Source organism: Geotrypetes seraphini, chromosome 9 (assembly GCF_902459505.1).
Source record: "Geotrypetes seraphini chromosome 9, aGeoSer1.1, whole genome shotgun sequence".
Lineage (NCBI taxonomy): Eukaryota > Metazoa > Chordata > Amphibia > Gymnophiona > Dermophiidae > Geotrypetes > Geotrypetes seraphini.
In genome coordinates, this window is record NC_047092.1 from 173,315,764 (window position 1) to 173,337,915 (window position 22,152).

Below are 22,152 nucleotides of genomic sequence, written 5' to 3' on the forward strand. Positions count from 1 at the left end.
GAATCTCTTTCTCTTCATCGTTTTATGTTTTAACTCTGTGTGTGTGCTTTCTCTCCTTTCTTTGTGGATGTCTCATTGGAAAATCAACCGATGGTAGTCGTAGAATGAAAGGCTAAATACTTTTAATTAGTCACCGGTGCCATGTTTTGTTTCTCGTGAAAAGCAGAGTGAGAAAAGGGGCTATTGTTTGTTCTGCCTCTAATGACTGAGATTCTCAAAGCTGTAATTTGCCACAGGAAAAAAAAATGCCCAGATCAGAAATCTTTTGTCTGAAATTGCATGAATCTTAGTCGGTGTCAGGACCCCCCCCCCCCTCCCACAAACAAAGAATGTTTGAATGTTTTTTTTGCATGCATGATCCAAAATTGTCAAAGCATCAAGGTCACAAGTGAAGTTTTTGTTTCCTGTATGTTTTCTTAGCCTATTACTGACCCCTTTATTCAAAAGCCTGAACAAGACAGAGGTCCTTGGAGTGAACCACGTTTCTTCTTCCTTTGGCACAACAGTTCTGGACCGTCTCCAGTCACATGGCACTAGAGGCTATCATTGTTCGATGTTAGCCCACTCTGTCATTATTCTGCATGCTCTCTTTAGAACAGTGTATCGCAAACTATTTGCTATGCCGCGGCAAAATTCCGGGTGTGCCGCAAGAAGCATGACTTGCAGGCGAGTCAGCTGGTGCCGGCACCTCCCCTGCTCTCCGCACCTCCCCACCGGCATAGTAATTGTAGGGTTAAAAAGCTCTGGAACCCGTCCAGAGGGCTTCTGTACGGATGTCGATGTCATGATGTCACACGTGCACCTGATGTCATCGCGTCAACGTCTCCACGTGCGCAGAGACCCTCCCGCTGCGGTCCCGAGTTTACTGTGCCACGGCTTGGAAAAGTTTGCGGGACACTGTTTTAGAAATTATCAAACAGTTCAAGGGAAATCCTTGTTAATGTAAACTGGGGAAAAATAAAAATACAGGTTTCTCTAAACCATGTTAAGTATAACATCGTAGAAGCATTATGTAAAACTTCCCTGCAGAAGAGAAGGCTTGCACGTTTAACCCTTTCTTGCCTTATTTGTAGTCCTTTGGAATAGGAAGTTACACTTCTCCCTCCGTATTCGCGATGATAGGGGATTAACAGACCCGTGAATACAGAAAAACCGCAAATAACATGGTGGGAGACCTGGCCTGTTCCTGAAGGAGAGGCAAAACACGGTGAAGAAAGTGCCGGGAATCGGCTATTTTCACTGTAAACGCTTAGAATCAGCAATTTCTCTATGCAAGCTGATGTAATTGGGGGGGGGGGGAGGGGAGGAGCCAGAAGGCTAAAAATAATGAATAATCGGAACTGCAATTGCTGAAACCGCGAATACGGAGGGAGAAGTGCGTAATGTATTGTTTACACATATGACTGAAGTTATTTAGCTCTTTCTGCATGATAATCCATTAAATATTTACCCCGTCTTTTACAAAGGTGCGCTATGCTTTGTAACGCATGCATGTTGTCCCAAGGACGCGTTAGCGCACATGCTGATTTAGCATGTGCTGAACGCGTGCTAAAACACTTAACGCATCGTTGTAAAAGAGGGCCTAAGGTCCATCCGACATGAGATTCTAAACAAGGAGCTGGGCTGTGAAAAATATGAAGCCGTAAGCCTCTGAAGGCATCCAGCCAGTGGCATAGCGAGGGTGAGAGGCGCCCAGGGCGGTGGGGTCCATTCCTCGCTCTCATCTCTGAACTACCCTGCTCCTTTCCCGATTCCACCTGCCACAAGCTCCGATTCCACCTGCCGCAAGCCCAGAGCGGTGGGGTCCATTCCCCGCTCTCGTCTCTGAAACCCCCCCTGCTTCCTTCCCGATTCCACCTGCCGCAAGCCCAGGACAGTGGGGTCCATTTCCCGTTCTCGTCTCTGAACCCACATTGCTCCTTTCCCGATTCCACCTGCTGCAAGCCCCGATTCCACCTGCCACAAGCCCAGGGAGGTGGGGTCCATTCCCCGCTCTCGTCTCTGAACCCCCCTGCTCCTTTCCCGATTCCACCTGCCGCAAGCCCCGATACCACCTGCCGCAAGACCAGGGCGGTGGGGTCCATTCCCCGCTCTCGTCTCTGAACCCCCCCTGCTCCTTTCCCGATTCCACCTGCCGCAAGCCCAGGGTGGTGGGGTCCATTCCCCACTCTCGTCTCTGAACCCCCCTTGCTCCTTTCCCGATTCCACCTGCCGCAAGCTCCAATTCCACCTGCCGCAAGCCCAGGGTGGTGGATCCATTCCTCGCTCTCGTCTCTGAACCCCCCCTGCTCCTTTCCCGATTCCACCTGCCGCAAGCCCAGGGCGGTGGGGTCCATTCCCCGCTCTTGTCTCTGAACCCCCCCCGCTCCTTTCCCAATTCCATCTGCCGCAAGCCCCGATTCCACCTGCCGCAAGCCCAGGGCGGTGGGGTCCATTCCCCGCTCTTGTCTCTGAAACCCTAACCCTAACCCCCTGCTCCTTTCCCAATTCCATCTGCCGCAAACCCCCCCTTTCCCTTCCCCCGCACCTGTAGTTGAAGTTGTTGCTCGCAGCGGTCAACAGCGTGCTCCTCACGGCACATCCTGACATCACCTCCTATGCATGGCACCCAGAGGTGACAGCAGGAGAGGCGACGGGGTTGCAAAGAGCACGTTGACCACCACGAACAACAATTTCAACTACAGGTATGCGGGAAGGGAAGAGGGTGGCGCATGGAAGGGAGGAATGGGAAGAGGCAGGGGGCTCAGAGGAGGAAGGATGCTGGTGCTCAACCTCCCCCTTTACTACACCCCTGCATATAACATCTATTTCCAAATTCTGGAGCCCTCTTACTAAGCTGAGTTAGGTGCTAATGTGTTTCTAATGCAGCTAAAATGTCCTAATACAGGACGCACTAAAGCGTTATGTTTTAATTTTGCCATCTGCATACACTAAGGGGGAAATTCTACAGACTGCGCCTAAACAAGGGCGCTGGTAGATGCCCTACTGGCACCTATAAAATCAGCACCAGAATAGCGCTTCCATAGGTGCTTTAGCCGTCTATCACCACTGTGGGCGTGGCTAACGCTGGAAGTTGCGTTAGGTGGTCTAAAGCACCTGCTTAAGCACAATTCACGTCAAAGATAGGCGCCAGAAATGTAGGCCAGCGCTTATCTTTCCCAGAGGTGCGATTTTGCATATGGCGCCGTCGCTTGATTGACACATAATCGGTGGATTCTTTTTAGGCGGCCACCGATATCAACACTTTATAGAGAATCCGGACCTAAGCATGTGATATATATTTGTTGGTATTTTTTTTTTTGGGGGGGGGTGGAGAGAATGTGTCAAGGGTAGAGAATGGACACAGATGAGCTAATCTGCTAGCACACTAGCATTGCCACTGTGTAGGGTTACCATATTTAGAGCTGTAAAATCCCAGACATATGGCCCTGCCCTGTTCCGGGGAGGGTGGTGGTGCACCAGGCAGGAGGGACTGGGCATCCCTCCTGCCGCCAATGCTTGTGAGAAGGTTCGGGGGATCACGGCAGGAGGGATTGGGCAACCCTGTTGCCAGTGAAGATTGCGAGGTGGGGGTGGTGCAGGAGTGTCGGCAGGAGAGATTGGGCATCTCTCCTGCCATGATCATTGCGGGGGGTCATGGTGAGTAATGGGCAGGAGGGACTGGGCATCCCTTCTGTCGTGATTTGTTGCAGGGTGGGGGTGTGGGGGGGGCGACAGTTCCACGATTCTCTAACCAGCGCTTATGACAGATGCCGGTTAGAGAATCATGCTTTTAGGCGAAGGACTGGTCTCTCCCATTCCTAAAAGAGCTTGTTTTGGGTGTTTGGGACTTGGGAAAAATATTTTTTGAGAATAGGGCCTAAACGTAGACATAGTGGTGGTCTGGGCGATTTAAATTCCTGAACGTACAGGTAGGCCATTCTCGGGGAAAAAAAACAACACATTTTGGACGTTTTTTTTGAGAATGGACATTTTCCTGCTGCCTACTTTTGGCGCCTAGGGCCGTAGACCAAAAGGGGACTTAGATGTTTTTTTATTATGCCCCTCCTGCATTGTGAGGTCATAGAACCTTATGGTTATAGAACATGGCATATAAAGGTCAAATGGCCCATCCAGTCTGCCCATCCACAGCAACCACTAGCTCCTCCTCGCCTTAAGAGATCCCACCTGCCTGTCCCACACTTCCTTGAATTCAGACACAGTCTTTGTCTTCAGCACCTCTTCCAGGAGACTGTTCCATACATCTACCACCCTTTCTGTAAAAAAGTATTTCCTTAGATTACTTATTTATTGAATTTTAATGTGGAACATAAGCCAAAACTTCGCAGGCAGTGGATCCAACATAGGCTGGGTTTTGACTACAGACCCTTCTTCAGGAATGAGATGTTCTCAGGCATCCTGCAGTAATTCCAACATGTGCGCATTAACTGCAGGCTAAAAAAAATATTTCAATATTTTTTGAGGAGGCATGTCATGGGTGGAGCATTGGTGCATCTATATTACCGCAAGCAAACGGGTTTGTGCAGGGATTCTATGGGAGCCCTTACTGCCTCCCAGGTTATTTTCTACAAATGGCCACCAAACTAATGGCAACATTAGCACATGGCCATTAATAATAAATAAAAATTCAAAATTGGCCATTTTACGGCTGCACTAAAATTGCCCTTAGCGTACAGGAAAGACCCACGTAAAGGCACATTGAGGCCAATTCTTGCTGATGCTTAGAAAAAAGGGCCCCTTAACATTGAGTAGGTCTAAGTGGTCAGTTATCCACATGGAAAAGAGTCAGTAGTGGAGTGCCTCAAGGGGTCTGTACTGGGATCTATGCTGTCTGACATATTATTCATTATTTTCCTGGTGAAAGGAACAGCGAGTGAGGTGATCAGATTTACAGATGGCACAAACATGTTGAGAGTGACTAAAACAGCAAAGGATTGCATGGAATTGTACAATGAGCTTGTGAGGCTAGGGCAGATGAAATCTAATGAGGATAAGTGCATAATGATGAATATGGGGGAAAAATAATCCCAACTGCAGGCCTAAAATTATGGAGTTTGATTTAGGTGTAACCAACCAAGAAAACTATGGTGGAATTGTGGACAAGGCACTGAACTTTTCAGCCTGTGCCTTAGTAGGGAAGTTATTAAGCAGTATTAGGGCTTTAAGTTGACTTAAACAACCTTAACACAGCCTGACAAAAAATACCAAAGTGATATTTAAGTTGCTGCAAGTTAAGCTTATGAGAGGCTGATAGGCACAGATGGAGAGAGGGACCTTGGGGTGATTTTGTCTGAGGATCTAAACAATGTGATAAGGTGGTAGCTGTAGCCAGAAGGATGCCAGGAATAACCAGCAGAAGAAGGGAGGTGTTGATGGCCCTGTATAGGTCATTGGTGAGTCCACACTTGGAGTATTGTGTTCACTTTGGAGGCTGTTTCTGGTGAAGGATATAAAAAGACTTAAAGTGGACAAGAGGAAGGTGCTGAAAATGGTAAGAAGTTTGAACAAAAAGAGAGGCCTAAATATGTATACTCTGGAGCCGTGTTCCCCAACCCGGTCCTGGAGGATCACCAGCCAGTCGGGTTTTCAGAATAGCCCTAATGAATAAGCATGAAAGAGATTTGTATGTAATGAAGATGATAGGAATGCAGATCTGCCCCATGCGTATTCATTAGAGCTATCCCGAAAACCCGACTGGCTAGTGGTCCTTTGGGACAGGGTTGGGGACCACTGTTCTGGAGGAGAGGAGGGACAGGGGAGATATGATATAGATGTTTAAATACGTGAAAGGCATTAATGTAGAACCAAATCTTTTCCAGAGAAGAAAAAATGGTAAAACTAGAGGGCATAATTTGAGGTTACCGGGATGAAGACTTGGAAGCAATATTAGGAAATTCTTCTTCACGGAAAGGGTGGTAGATGCCTGGAATGCTCTCCTGAGGGAAGTGGTGGAGAGGAAAACGGTGATGGAATTCAAAAAAGCATGGGATAAAAATAGAGGATCTCTAATTAGAACACGAAAAATGTAAATTAAAGAACTAAGGTCGGTATTGGACAGACCTGCACGGTCTGTGTCCCATATATGGTGATTCGGTGTAGGATGGGCTAGGGGTGGGCATCAGTGGGAACTCCACTAATTCGGAACATGAGGATGTTACTGGCCAGACTTTATGGTAGATATCCTGCAAACAACGGGATGGTTGGATAGGCTGGAGTGAGCTTAGACGGCAACTTCAGCATTTGGAACTTAGGACAATACTAGACTTTACAGTCTACGGCCCAGAAATATCAACTAAGAGACATGTTAATTTAATCATGTATTTTTTAATGGATATAACTTATGGACCGTTCAGGTCTTTATCTGCCGTCATTTACTGTGTTACTATGATAAGCAGTAATGCAGGTGCAAATCATTCAAATGCATGTTTTACACCTCATATGTAAATATCCTAATAAGACCTGTGATGATACAGTGAAGGTTATGTTGGGCCCAAATATCACGGTAAAAGCTGGGGCTATTTCACCACCTGGGACCACTGGGCTACAAAACCACAGGTCAGCAGAGCAAAGCCCCCCCCCCCTTCAGAAAAAAATAGACACTATGCTTGTTAGGCATGGGCGTGGCTACGTTTTAGGCGCCTTGTTACAGAATCGCTGCTCTTAATCGTGCTTAAGCGCTCGCATGGCCGCCTAAATTTTAGTTGTGCCTAGAGCTGGCCTATTTATTGGGCCCCTCCAAAATAGATGCCACTCAGCACGATTCACTAAACAGCAGCCAATTTTACTTGAATCACCGTGAACGGTGCTTCTTATAGAATTTGCCCCGTGGTGCCAAGGCTCCCGAGCACTGAGGCTAAATTGCCAGTACTGAGCTGGGCCAGGTACTTTCATTCAGTCCCATGGGACTGGAAGGGAGAGGGGAGATCTGCTTGTGGTCTTCATAAAATTCACTGTTAGGCCACAGATTGGCCACCTCTGGGCTAGATGTACCTCTGGTAATTATTATTTTTAAGAAATCTGTGGAATCTTATGCTAAAGGATATGGTCAAGGTGATTAGTTTAGTTGGGTCCAAAAGATGTTCTTGGAGGCCAAGGTAATTTTAAAAAATTATTAGCCATGCAAATTTGAGGGAATCATCACTTATCCTTTAAAATGAGCTTTGAAAAATTTGATCTGTTTTCTGCTAGGTACTTGTGACCCAAAATGGCCACTGTCGGAGACAAGATGATGAATCTGATGGACCTTGATTTGACGCAGCATATCCTATCTTACACTTATTCTGAATTGCAAACATCTCTGTGGCTGTCTGCTTAACGTTACATTTCCTAATCACATTTTAAAAAATGGAATAATGATTTGTGAATTATTAAATAATAGAAAATTGTAGACTCTGTTTTCTTCATTATGTTTAACAGTTGCATTTTATGGATTTTAATATCTCTTCTTATCTTAGATAAATGTGCACAGAAAAACATGTATTTTTTCACGTTGAGAAGACTTTCAGCATTTGTTGTGTTGTTTTCCTACAGGACTTTTTCAAAGAGCAATAGCTCAAAGTGGAACAGCTCTTTCCAGCTGGGCAGTGAGTTTCCAACCTGCAAAATATGCCAGGATGTTGGCGACAAAAGTTGGTTGTAACATGTCAGATACTGTTGAATTAGTGGAATGCCTGCAGAAGAAGCCTTACAGAGAACTAGTAGACCAGGACATCCAACCAGCACGATATCACATAGCCTTTGGCCCAGTTATTGATGGTGATGTCATACCTGATGATCCTCAAATATTGATGGAACAAGGAGAGTTCCTCAACTATGATATTATGTTGGGAGTCAACCAAGGGGAAGGGCTAAAGTTTGTGGAAAGTATAGTTGACCATGAAGATGGAATATCTGCCAGTGATTTTGACTTTGCAGTTTCTAATTTTGTCGATAATTTATATGGATATACAGAAGGAAAAGATATTATGAGAGAAACTATTAAATTTATGTATACAGACTGGGCAGACCGACATAATCCTGAAACCAGAAGAAAGACACTGCTAGCTTTATTTACCGACCATCAGTGGGTTGCACCAGCTGTGGCAACTGCAGACCTCCACTCAAACTTTGGTTCACCTACTTATTTTTATGCTTTTTATCATCATTGTCAAACAGATCAGGTACCCGCTTGGGCTGATGCTGCTCACGGAGACGAAGTCCCTTATGTTTTTGGAATTCCCATGATTGGACCTACCGAATTATTTCCATGTAATTTTTCTAAAAATGATGTCATGCTTAGTGCAGTGGTGATGACTTACTGGACTAACTTTGCAAAAACTGGGTGAGTATTATACTTCAGAATTTAATTTCTCAAGGGAGGGTGTGTCAGTGGGCATTCCTACACTATTCAGTTGGTGCATCCTTCCTCCTTTAATTCCCTTGTCTTGGAATTCTGTAAGATCTGATATTACCAGATCTACTCAAAAATTTAAATTGTCCTTTCCTATGCTGAAAGGCGTTATCTACATTGGCAAATTAGGGAAATCTCCACTTTTCAAAATTACTGAGCTGTTGGAATGATTTTCCTATTCAACTGCGCGATCTGGACTCTTTCCAACCATTTCAAAAACATCTGAAAACTTGGCTATGTTCAAAGTTGTAAATTCTGCTCCTGTCCATTCTATTCCAAATCCATATTGTATCTGTTCTCCTTTCTAATTTCTTGTAAACCGTGCCAAGCTCTACTGTTATAGAGAAGATGCGGTATATAAGCCTAAGATTTAGTTTAGTTTAGATTACCATGCACTAACTGATTAGCGTATGGATAGCGCATGAGCTGTTAGGCTCTGATTGGTGCATCTAATTGATCTAGGCACCTAATTTAGACCCCCTTTTACAAAGCTGCGGTAGAGGTTTCTACCATGGGCCAGAGAGGTAAGTGCTCCAATGCTCATTGGAAGTTTATGAGGGTCAGAGCATTTACCTACCGCAATTTTTTATGCCAATGTTAATTATTTTTAAAGCCTTAATTGGTGCCATTAATTTAAAATTGCAATTAAATTGCCATTAATTATATGGAAGGCACCTAACTTGGTAGGCGCCTACCACTTCGAGATAGGCATCTACTCCAAGGTGCCTACCAGAAAGTAACATAGAAACATAGAAGATGACGGCAGATAAGGGCCATAGCCCATCAGGTCTGCCCACTCTACTGACCCACCCCCAAGTCTACTATCCTAGTGATCCCACTCCTGGTGACAGGTTCCCTTGGCTTAACCCTCTAAGGCAGGGGTGCCCACATTTTTTGGGCTTGCGAGCTACTTTTAAAATGACCAAGTCAAAATGATCTACCAACAATAAAATTTTTAAAAAACACAACGCACACTGTACGCATAGAATTGTTAATTATCATTCCTATTCCGGGGTTTTTTCAAAGAGGTCAAAGCAGATGACCCTATGCACTGTCACCTCAGTAACAACCATACAAAAATAGACAAATACCCACCCCCTCCCTTTTTACTAAACCACGAGAGCAGTTTTTAGCGCAGGGAGCTGCGCTGAATGCCTAGCGCTGCTCTCGACGCTCATAGGTTCCCTGCGCTAAAAACCTCTATTGCGGTTTAGTAAAAGGGAACCATATTGTAAAATATAGAGAGCAGATATAAATTCAGACACGTTTTGATCACTAAATTTAAAATAAAATCATTTTTCCTACCTTGTCTGGTGATTTCATGAGTCTTTGGTTGCACTTTCTTCTTCTGACTGTGCATCCAATCTTTCTTCCCTTCTTTTAGCCTGTATGCTTCCTCTCCTCCTGACCTCATTCCCCCCCCCCCAACGTTTTCTTCTTCTCTCCCTGCCCTCTCTTTCTTTTTCTCTTCATGCCCCCTTTCTTTTTTTCTGTTTCTCTTCTTTCCTTCTGTCTCCCTTCCTGCCCTCTTTCTCCCTCCCTGCCCTCCCCCAAGCCACTGCCACTGCCGCTGACATCGGATAACAGGCCCCCAAAGCCGCCCGCCGCCGGCCAAGTTCTCCTTGCTTCGGACCCACCAGCATTCCTCTCCCCGACGTCAATTTTGCCGTCGGAGAGGAAGTTCCGCTGGCCAGAATTTCCTCTCCGACGGCAGAATTGACGTCGGGGAGAGGAAGGCTGATCGGCCCAAGATCGACCTATTGGGAGAAATGCTGCCGGGTCCTGCCTTTGAGGAAACAGAAAGTAGGCAGGACCTGGCAGCAAGAAGAGCAAATCGCACGCTTCACTGACGTGTCTCCCGCTTTAGCCCGCGAACGGGGCTCTAACATGTGCGTGCCGGCTTCCCTTCTCTCCCCCCTCCCCCCCGACATAACTTCCGGTTTCAGAGGGAAGAGAAGGGAAGCCGGTACAAGCACACGTTAGCCCCCGGAGCATAAATTCTCCAAGCCGTTTTTGTTTTTTTTAAAATGTTGAGCAGCGGAGGCAGCAGCAGAATTCAGGAGCAGGCCAGTCAGGAGGGGAAAAAAAGGGAAGAAGGGAACCCGTTCTGCGATCGACTGGGGTCACCAGAGCGAGCGACCTGTCAATCGCGATCGACGTGTTGGGCACCCCTGCTCTAAGGGAACCCACATGGGCATCCCATTTGCTCTTAAATTCTTGCACGCTGTTTGCCTCGATCACCTGCACCGGGAGTTCGTTCTATGGATGAACCACTCTCTCGGTGAAGAAATATTTCCTGGTGTCGCCATGAAATTTCCCGCCCCTGAGTTTGAGCGGATGCCCTCTTGTGGTACATCCAATCTGCTCATCCACAGCAACCACTAGCTCCTCCTCTCCTTAAGAGATCCCACTTGCCTGTCCCACACTTCCTTGAATTCGGACACAGTCTTTGTCTCCAGCACCTCTTCCGGGAGACTGTTCCACACATCTACCACCCTTTCTGTAAGGCACCTGACTTAGGCACACGCATTTAGGCCAAGAAATAAATAAGAGGGCGCCTAAAGTTTCATTGCCTACCAGCATTTAAGACCCCTTAAGCCCCACTAGGTGTGATTCTATACAGAGCCCTACATGGTTGGCATTTGTGCTCTTTAGCGCCCACGTTAGGTGGCGTTTACAGAATCATTCTGAGCACTTTGGGGAAGATGGGATAGAAAACAAATTAAATAAATAAATACTGCTTACAAAATGGGTGGCAGTGAGGGCTTACGTGTCAATTTGTTTAATGACTACAGACTTAATTTATGGCCATTAACTCAAAAAATACAAAAAAAGGGCCATTTTTACAGCTGTGGTAAAAAATGGCAACAGTGCTTGGGAAAATCCCCCTAAAGGACCCATAGTAAGTTACACACTTCCCTGCTGTATTTAGATGGCTGCCCTGATACCAGCTCTGTGGTGTAAATGTTACTGACATTGAGTGGAGGCGTGGCCTAGTGGTTAGAGCTGCAGCCTCAACATTCTGAGGTTGTGAGTAGAGAGTTGCACGGGGACAGAAATCCCACCCATCCCTGCCCGTCCCCGACAGGATCCTCTCCATCCCCACCCGTCCCCGCCAGGATCCTCTCCGTCCCCACCCGTCCCCGCCAGGATCCTCTCCATCCACACCCGTCCCCGCCAGGATCCTCTCAATCCCCACCCGTCCCCGTCAGGATTCTCTCCATCCCCACCCGTCCCCGTCAGGATCCTCTCCGTCCCCACCCGTCCCCGTCAGGATCCTCTCCGTCCCCACCCGTCCCCGCCAGGATCCTCTCCATCCACACCCGTCCCCGCCAGGATCCTCTCAATCCCCACCCGTCCCCGTCAGGATCCTATCCATCCCCACCCGTCCCCGCAAGGAATTACCTCCATCCCCGCCCGTCCCCATAAAAAGCAGCAATTCCTTCTGACAGGATCATCAATTCCACAGTTTCTTTTGCTGTTTTCCTTGTGGAATCTCTTTGGTGGAACCCTTTTTTTGTTTTCTGTTCAGGTAATTAACTTATAAACCCCCTCTTTTACTAAGGCTGACGTGTCCATTATATTATATGGATGAACCCTGCTTCCAAAGCCTTCCATCCCCGTGGGAGTCCCGTGGGCCAGAGGGGGGTCCCTGTGGGAGTCCTGTGGATTAGGGGGGGGATTCCTGCGGGACTCCCGCGGGACCCGTGGGATTCCGGCGATCCCCGTTCCCGTGCAGACCTCTAGTTGTGAGTTAAATTCCTACTGTAGCTCCTTGTTAAATCACTTAACACTTCATTGCTCCATGTATAAAATAAGTGCTTTTCTACAATATCTAAACTGCTTTGATTGTAACCACACAGAAAAATCAGCATATCAAGTCCCATCCTCTTTACCTACTTTGTCCATAGTCCTATATGAGGGTGGAATTTAGGGGGTTAATGGGATATAAATATTTGAATAATCTCAGCATATATACAGTATGTCTGCACCTACAAGATAGGTGTGATTTCTGCCACTTATGGCAATATTTTATAACGCCTAGATGTTTTTTTATAAAATGGCACCTACATGCTCTCTTTAAACAAGTATCCTCTTATAAAAATACCCCTGCACCTGTCTATAGAACAAATGCTTATTACATTGGGAACATTTTATTTCTGTAAGCTTAGCTTTATGGTAGTGAATAAAATAGCTCTATGGGCTATAATTAGATCAGATTTTAACAGTGGCAGTACTTAAGGTTTTGTTTTTTTTTAAATTTATATTAATAACTAGTATTTTAGCCCATTACATTAACGGGTGCTAGCTGTCTGTCTTTCTTTCCCCCCCACTTCCCTGTGCAGCAGCCACAGCAGCATTCCATCCCCCTCCATGTCCCTGTGCAGCAGCATTTCCCCCCATCCTACTTCCCTATACAGCAGCATTTCGATCCCCCTCCCCCCACTTCCCTGTGCAGCAGTAGCTTTTCCCTTACCCCCCTTCCCTTCCCGCGGTCCCGACAAACCTGCTGATTCCAGCAGCATGTGCAGCACTATACACACGCTGCTTCGGGGCCTTCTACTGCCCTGATTTACTCTGGCACGTCTCTGATGACATCATCAGAGACATGGCAGAGCAAATCAGGGCAGTAGAAGAGGGAGGAGTGTTTTTTCGGTGCTTCCCACCCCGCGAGGTGTTGCCATGGCTCCTCTCGATCCCCACCAGCATCTGAAGCCTTTTCCGACGCTGGTGCCACTAGTGAGAGGAGCCGAATATTGGGGAGAGCAGGGAGTCCAGCGCTGGTGGCCAGTCCTGTCAGCGAGTGCAGGTAGGTGCTGGGAAGAAAGCTGGGGACTCGCGCATGCGCACTTCTGCGGCCACAGACCTACAGATAATGGAAGCACGCATTAAGAGTGCGCATGCGCGGCTAGGGTTTTATTATATAGGATACTTGACATTTTTTAATAGTGAAAGTTATGTAGAAAAACATTGCAAGCAAATACTTCGTAACAGTAAAACCATGTCATTTTTTTATTTTTATTTTTTAATAGTGATCCAAATCAACCAGTCCCACAGGACACAAAATTTATCCACACGAAACCCAATCGTTTTGAAGAAGTAGCTTGGATAAGGTATTCCCAGAAAGACCAATTGTATCTTCACATTGGATTAAAACCGCGAGTCAAAGAACATTACAGAGCCAATAAGGTGAATTTGTGGTTGGAGCTCGTACCTCATCTGCACAATCTAAATGACATTTCTCAGTATACCTCGACTACTACTAAAGTGCCATCGACGGATATTACTTTCAGACCGACAAGGAAAAATTCCATTCCCGTTACTTCAGCCTTTCCTACCGCTAAGCAAGATGATTCCAAACAACAACCAAGCCCGTTTTCATTGGATCAAAGGGATTACTCCACGGAACTCAGTGTGACTATTGCGGTTGGAGCGTCGCTACTGTTTCTGAACATTTTGGCTTTTGCGGCATTGTACTACAAAAAGGACAAGCGGAGACACGATGTTCATAGACGATGCAGCCCACAGAGGAACACGACCAACGATCTGGCCCACGCACAAGAAGAAGAGATAATGTCACTCCAGATGAAGCACACCGACCTAGACCATGAATGTGAATCGATCCATCCACATGAGGTGGTTCTTAGGACCGCCTGTCCTCCGGACTACACACTGGCCATGAGAAGGTCTCCTGATGATATTCCCTTAATGACACCCAACACCATTACAATGATCCCTAACACTATAGCAGGGATTCAACCCATGCACTCGTTCAATACGTTTACTGGAGGACAGAATAACACTCTGCCTCATCCACATCCGCACCCACATCCCCATTCACATTCAACAACAAGAGTATAGCCAGACAAGATGAAACACAGACTTTATTTTTTTGATGGAATACAGTAAATGACTTGACTTGTGGATTATTTGGCTTTCAACCTACAAGAAGACTCTTATTATTTAAACATGGAGAAATATATTGTGCATATACATATCAAGGACTTCTGGCATTTTAAAAAATGAATTGTATATATATATATCTATATGTATATGTATGCATATACATATACATATATACACACACAAGAACTAAAAAAAAAAAGGGTATCCCAATTGCTTGAAGCAATTGATCTAAATAATAATTTTTCATTCATATTCACTTATTAATTTTTGGAAATTTATGTTACATGATGGGATTAGGCATGTGAAAACTGGAACAGGAAAGATCCAAGAACCCTTTGAATATGCACAAGGGACACACTATTGGAACGTCAGTTAATTTTCACCAGTTTTTATTTGGAACGATTTTATTAAATTGATTCTGTCTACATATTTGGATATAAATGCACAAAGCCCCGATGCTGTTAAAGCCTTAGTGCAGGGCTCAATGCCAAAATCTGCCACTAAAACAAATTTAAAGCCTGGAAGATACAAGATTATCCCATAAGTGCTGACAGTGTAAGTTGGGGGGAGGGCGGATAAAGGAAACTGGATTTTTTTTTAGCACGATGTGCATGATAAGTGACATGCTTGGTGGCTGTGTTGCTGATTTAAGCCGTAATTAATTCTTCTGATCCCATTGGCGTTTTTTGGTTGTTTTTTTTTTTTAATGGAAATTTCCTGTTATCAATTGGCACAGTTTAAAGAAGATTTTAAGGGGTTAAAATTGTTATAAAACAGAATAATTGACTTTAGCGTCCGCGATAAAAGGAGCAACATACAATGGTGAACATTCACTGATGCACATCCCAGAAAATAACTGGTTTTGTTTTTTTTTTTTTTTTTTAAGTAGTGTTTATTTGTCATCATTTATAGAACTGAAAGATTATTGGAAATTGTATTGGAAAAGTTATAATTTGCTGTGATTTTGTTAAAATGCATTGAGTTAATACTGGTAAGATAAAGTGTGTCCAAAGATGTATTTGCAACAATATCTGTAACATAAAAGTTCCCCGATATTGCCACTTGGATTACAGCTCCTGTATTTTTTTTTTTAAGTTTTGCATGTCAAAAATATTTACTAATAACCATTGGTATAAAGTTTTCCTTTTCACCCTCAGCTTTATTGCCAAGGACTTCAATAATATGGTATACAATTATGTAGATACGAGGATATAAAAGAGAAGGATACAGCTACGAAATTTAAAACTTGAATGAAATGTGACGCGCAAGGACTAGTGGCACCTTACACACCAACAGATTAATTGAGGTCTCTTATCTAGAGAATGACACGGGGACAAATTTGTCCCCGTCCCCGCAGGAACTCAATTTTCCCGTCCCCATGAGTTTTGTCGGCGTCCCTGCCCCATTCCCGTGAGCTCTGCTTTAACCACAGATGAGGACGGAGCTTGCAGGGACGGGCAGGAGCAGTGACAGGAAAAGAACTAGCGGGGACGGGAAAACGAGTTCCCGCGGGGACGGGGTAAAATTTGTCCTTATTGAGGACTCCTTTTACAAAGCCGTGGCAGCGATTCCCCTGCGGCAAATGCACCGAAACTCACTCAATTTCTAAAGGCTTTGATGCATTTGCTGCGGGAGAATTGCTACTTTGGCTTTGCAAAAGAGGCCCTAAGACTGCTGGTTTACAAGGTGCCGCCTGCCTTCTGTGTTATTTATGTCTCCAGCTTCTGGGCCATATTTTATAAATGGTGCTTTAAGTTAGGATCCTTAACGCCGCCTATCTTTCCCCCACTTTTATAAAGCTGCGCGGCAAAAGCCCTGAAGCCTTTTAAATCCCTATGGGCTTCGGGGCAGTTACTGCAGTGGGCCGCACTATCGGGCTTTGTAAAAGAGGGGGGTTAATCATTTTAATTGGTGTTAATTGGCGTGGTAATTGACCACATCTTTAAAACCAATTAAAAAGTAATTTTAACAAATGTAGGTGCCCCTAGGCGCCTCCAAAAAAGGACAACATAATCACTTTTACCGAGATGCCTAGCGGTGCCCAAGGTCAAAGTAGATGTGGTTTACAGCGGACGTGAGCTCAGGCACCGCTAGGCACCTCTGCAGATGCGATTCTCGTCAAACACTGGCGCCAGTAACGTAGGCCTAAAAAACCCTGGCCTACATTACCGGCGCCTATGTTAGATGTAAACTGCCATTCTCTTAGCAGCGCCTATGCGTGATTGACATGTGGCTGGTACCATTTTTGGAGACACCTGCCAATGTAGGCGCTGTTACTGCAATCTGGCCCTCTTTGTCTTTGCTACTACAGACTGGGGGGGGAGGGGAAGTTATCAACATAGGCTGCAATTAAGATGGGTGATTTTACTGTTAATACAAGATATTAGTCATGAACAGTGACGTAGTGGGGGGGTGCAGTCTTCCTAAAGGCGTGGCACCCCTTCTCCTCTCTGCCCCTTGCCTTCCCCCGTACCTTTTTTACTTCCCCAGCACGAGGTTGCTGGCCGCGTCGGCATCGGCGCTCGCTCTGACCCGCACTTCGGGGACCCGAGCCTAGAAAGTGGCATCAAAGGGTGAGCCGACACTGACGTGGGCATGCAGCTCACGTCGGAGAAGTTAAAAAGGTACGGGGAAAGGGGGTGCGCGAGCGTGTGGCGAGGGGGAGGGGAATCACCACCCCAGATGTCGCTCACCCTGGTCATGAAATCTTATGGCATAAAATGGAACCTGTTCTAAACTACGAGGGCCATTTCATAAATAATGCACACTGTTTTTTAAAAAAAATTAACATGTTTTTTTTTTTTTTTCCAAGTATTTCTTTACAGTCCTTCAATATAGTCTCCCTGCTTTGCAATGACCAAGTCCCAATGTCCGGGAAGCTTCATTATTCCATCCAAGACACCGTTTTAGTTCAGTTGCCGAATGACTCGGGTACCGGTGGAAGAAAGCTCTTCTAGAGATGCAAAACGATGCCCACGCATAGGTTGTTTCAACTTTGGAAAAAATGTCAAAGTCTGGTGGACTCATGTCTGGACTGTGGGGAACATGAAGTAACAATTCCCAGCCGTATTTGCATAGTTTTTCAGTGACATTCCCTATGTGCGGGCGAACGGTGTCGTGAAGAATAAGTGGCCCAGCCAAGAGCAACTGAGATCGGGTTTTGTGCATTTTTCTGTGCATTTTTTTGCAAAAAATCACATAAGAACATATGAAGTTGCCTCCGCTGAGGCAGACCAGAGGTCCATCTCGCCCAGCGGTCCGCTCACGCGGCGGCCCATCAGGCCCACTGCCTGAGCAGTGGTCCCTGACTAGCTCTATAACCTATCTCTACTCCTATTCCTATACTTACCTCTACTCCTATCCCTACAACCCATATCTACACCTATCTACACCCATACCTCTACTCCTATCCCTACAACCCATATCTACACCTATCTACACCCATACCTCTACTCCTATCCCTACAACCCATATCTACACCTATCTACACCCATACCTCTACTCCTATCCCTACAACCCATATCTACACCTATCTACACCCATACCTCTACTCCTATCCCTACAACCCATCTCTACACCTATCTACACCCATACCTCTACTCCTATCCCTACAACCCATATCTACACCTATCTACACCCATACCTCTACTCCTATCCCTACAACCCATATCTATACCTATCTATACCCATACCTCTACTCCTATCCCTACAACCCATCTCTACACCTATCTACACCCATACCTCTACTCCTATCCCTACAACCCATCTCTACACCTATCTATACCCCTCAATCCCTTTGTCCTCTAGGAACCTATCCAAACCTTCTTTGAAGCCCGTACAGTGCTCCTGTCCACCACAGCCTCTGGAAGCACATTCCATGTATCCACCACCCTCTGGGTGAAAAAGAACTTCCTAGCGTTTGTTCTAAACCTGTCCCCTTTCAATTTCTCCGAGTGCCCTCTTGTACTTGTGGTTCCCCTTAGTTTGAAAAATCTGTCCCTGTCTACTTTCTCTATGCCTTTCAGAATCTTGAAGGTTTCTATCAAGTCTCCCCTAAGTCTCCGCTTCTCCAGGGAGAACAGTCCTAACTGTTTCAATCTGTCAGTATATGAGAGATTTTCCATACCCTTTATCAGCTTTGTTGCTCTTCTCTGGACTCTCTCAAGTACTGCCAAGTACTCTCAAGTACATCACGATAATACACTGCTGTGACCCTTCTTCCACATGGAACTTTGTCTGTGATGATGATGCCTTCATGATCATAAGCAAAAATCATCATTTGTTTGACTTTTGATTGAGCTCGTCGAAGTATTTTTGGGCGTGGGGAAGATGGAGCTCTCGACTCGTCATTGAAAAACTGCGCGAATACAGCTGGGAGGTGTTACCTCATGTTCCCTACGGTCCAGACATGAGTCTACCAGACTTTGACTTTTTTCCAAAGTTGAAACAACCTATGCGTGGGCATCATTTTGCATCTCTGAACAAAAATGGTGTCTTGGATGAAATAATGAAGCTTCCCGGACATTTCAGACTCGGTCATTGCAAAGCAGGGAGACTATATTGAAGGACTGTAAAGAAATACTTGGGGAAAAAAAAAACATGTAAATTTTTTAAAATAGTGTGCATTATTTATGAAATGACCCTCGTAGTATGAGTTAGTGGTAAATAACTAAACCCAATGGCAGTCCACAGTGATAGCTCCTCCTCTAGGGGGGAAGTTATCGATGTCGACTGCAGTAAAGATGAGTTATTTTTACCACAAATCATGCTGCTAGAACTGCTCCCATTTTTGGCGATGAAACCTCATGACTAATAGCCCTTATTAACAATAAAATAATCCAGCTTAATTGTAGCCCATGTCGATAACTTCCCCCTCATATGCTACCCCTGTTAAAGATGAATCAAAGATGTGTGATTTGAAGTAAATGTTATAGAATCACATTAACTCTTTATTCCCCTGCATTTTGCCGGTACACCTATCACATATCACAATCCTTTCAAAATGTTTGTATATGTAATCAGATGTACATTTATATATATAAAAAAAATAATTGAGGTGGACATAAGAGCACATCCCCGATAAATACAAACTTTTCTCTCTTATCTGTACGATATTTCTATTAGACTAAAGTTATGTGATATATATATATATTTTTTTTTTTACATTTTTTCAGACTACTAGCAATTTTGATAGTTTGTAAGATAATGCAAAGAACTTTCTCTGACAAACTAACGTGGTAACAGAAACATTTCTTTTCAGTTACTCTTTTTCAAGAATGAAAGCTTATTACACACAAGAAAATTGTATACTACTTGATAGAAATTACTTTGTACTTTTTGGGCAGGTTACTGGCCACTGAGTGAAATAAAGATGATCTGAATAATGAGTATTATTCCACTGCTAAAAGACATGATCTTTGCTCATTAAAGAGCCAAAATGTTTCCTGTTGTTTTGTCATTTTATTATACATCTAAATTTCAAGCTGGAAATTAATATCTAAGTCTAGTCTAGGCTTTCAATTTATCCATGCCTTCTACGAGTATAAATGTTTATTGTTATTTTGCCAGCTTATTTGTCTTTTTTTTTAACCTCATGGTGTTTTAAGCCAGGTCTTAACCTTGTACAAAGCTGAATGTGTGTTCATCAACTGATCTGTAGGTTTAACAAGGATGTGATTTGCTTATTTATTCTTTCCAAAAATACTAGGACTAGGGGGCATGCAATGAAGCTACTAAGTAGTAGATTTAAAATAAACAAGAGAAAATATTTATTCACTCAACATGTAATTAAACTCTGAAGTTTGTTGCCAGAAAATATAATGAAAGCAGTTAGCTTAGCAGGGTTTAAAAAAGGTTTAAATAATTTCCTAAAAGAAAAGTCCATAAGCCATTATTAAGATGGACTTAGGGAAATCCACTGCTTATTCCTAAGATAAGCAGCAATTATTTTTTTTTAAACTCGGGATCTTGCTGGTACATGTGATCTAGGTTGGCCACTGTTAGAAACCAGATACTGGGCTTCATGAACCTTTGGTCTGTCCCAGTATGGCATCTCGTATTCTTATGTTTCTAAAGGTGAAGATCTATATGTTGCCCGCTTCTGCCTTGAATTTACTAAACTACTTTTTGGAGTCAAACTACCACTGCCTTAGACATTAATTCTCCACCGTTTTCTCAAACCTTTTTACATGTGTGCCTGGTAGGTCACCTACAGCTGCCTGAATATTTTCCTGCTTCTAAATTCAGAGCTCTAGATCCCAGCTCCTGTACTATGCCAGACAATGATAAGGTCACGGAACTGATAAATCCCAAGTATTTAAAAGTTGCAGTTGTCTTCCCCAATGACCATTTGTAAAAAAAACAAAAAAAAACAACCAACAACCCATATGATCCAAAATAGGACCTGCCCTAATAGACTAATGGCCCAATGAAATCCAAAGTCACGTACACCTTCCAGAAACTGGTTCTCAAGTCCAATGAATCCTCCACCCTATTCCCATTTGAACTTGTGGCCTTGTCAACTTGCCCCTAAAACTTGATGAAAGGAAATCCTATTCATTATAACACCTTTCTAAATATTATAGACTCCCCCTCCCACCCCTCTTCACAAAGGCCCTCTTTTACAAAGGTGCGCTAACTGATTAGCGTGCACTAATCGCAAACGCCTGCATGTTAGTCTATGGACATGTTAGCGTTTAGCGCACACTAATTTGATTAGCCCACCTTAGTAAAAGAGGGGGGAAGTTTTCTTACTATCAGCATTAAGGGGGAAAGTTGTCAACATGGGCTACTGTTAAGATGTGTTATTTTATGACTCACATGTGCTATTTTAGGACAGGCCTCATTTTGTGCAATGAGACCTAATTACTAATACACTTCCCTCTCCCCATTCGCGGTTTCGGCAGTCGCGATTTCACATATTCGCGATTTTTTGGGGAGAGGGAAAAAAGAAAAAAAAAACATTGTTAAGTCTTCCCCCCAGGCATCCCGGACTTACATGGTAGTCTAGCGGGCTTTCGGGGCAGGAGCAATCTTCCTACGCTCCTGCCCCGTGCAGATTGCCATTAGGAAATAGCTGTAGGGAGTTCCCGTCGTAATCTCGAGAGACTACGCCATTTCCTACTGGCGATCTGCACGGGGCAGGAGCGTAGGAAGATCGCTCCTGCCCCGAAAGCCCGCTAGACCACCAGGTAAGGCCGGGAAGGCGGGAGGGAGGCAGGGGTGGGTCAGAGCCGGATATTCACGGTTTTTCGCCATTCGCGGTGTGGCTCTGCCCCTATCCCCTGCGAATCCTGATGGAGAAGTGTAATGGGGTTAACAGTAAAATAACATGCTTTAATGATATCCCCCATAGATTATTACGCCCCCTAAATTATGAGTGATGAATTAAAAGGGCACTTGTTTCCTGTAATTCATTCTTTCTCTCTTCCCCCCCTCCACACCTCCATAAAAATTCTGGGAGTGATGCTGGACCGTTATCTCACTCTAGATATTCACACAGAATTACTGATCAAAAAAGGCTTCTCGACACTATGGAAACTAAGAACCATCAGAAAGTACTTTGATGTAGCATCATTCCGCTTACTGGCGCAATCCTCCATTTTAAGCCTGCTCGACTATTGTAACATCATTTATCTGGGGTCTCTCAAGAAAACCATTCAAAGACTCCGAATCATACAAAATTCAGCAGTGCGACTGATTTTCGGCATAAAAAATGGGATCACATAACCCCCTACTAGCAAAAACTTCATTGGCTGCCCCCTAGAAGCAAGAGTGTTGTTCAAATTTGCCTGCCTTTGTTTCAAATCTATTCTTGGTTTGCCCCACCCCCTATACCTGGTCTCCCATTTTAAATT

At 44.6% G+C, this 22,152-nt stretch overlaps 1 protein-coding gene across 2 annotated transcripts in view; it reads left to right on the forward strand.

Moving 5' to 3' along the window:
- The window catches only part of NLGN1 (neuroligin 1), a 536,958-nt gene extending 521,603 nt beyond the window's left edge, over positions 1-15,355 (forward strand). For both annotated transcript variants that reach the window (XM_033959383.1, XM_033959384.1), the window contains exons 4-5: positions 7,531-8,320; positions 13,423-15,355. In XM_033959383.1, the coding sequence (XP_033815274.1) occupies positions 7,531-8,320; positions 13,423-14,251 (1,619 nt within the window). In that variant the 3' untranslated portion in view covers positions 14,252-15,355. The remainder of the gene's footprint in view (positions 1-7,530; positions 8,321-13,422) is intronic.
- Positions 15,356-22,152: the final 6,797 nt, after the last annotated feature.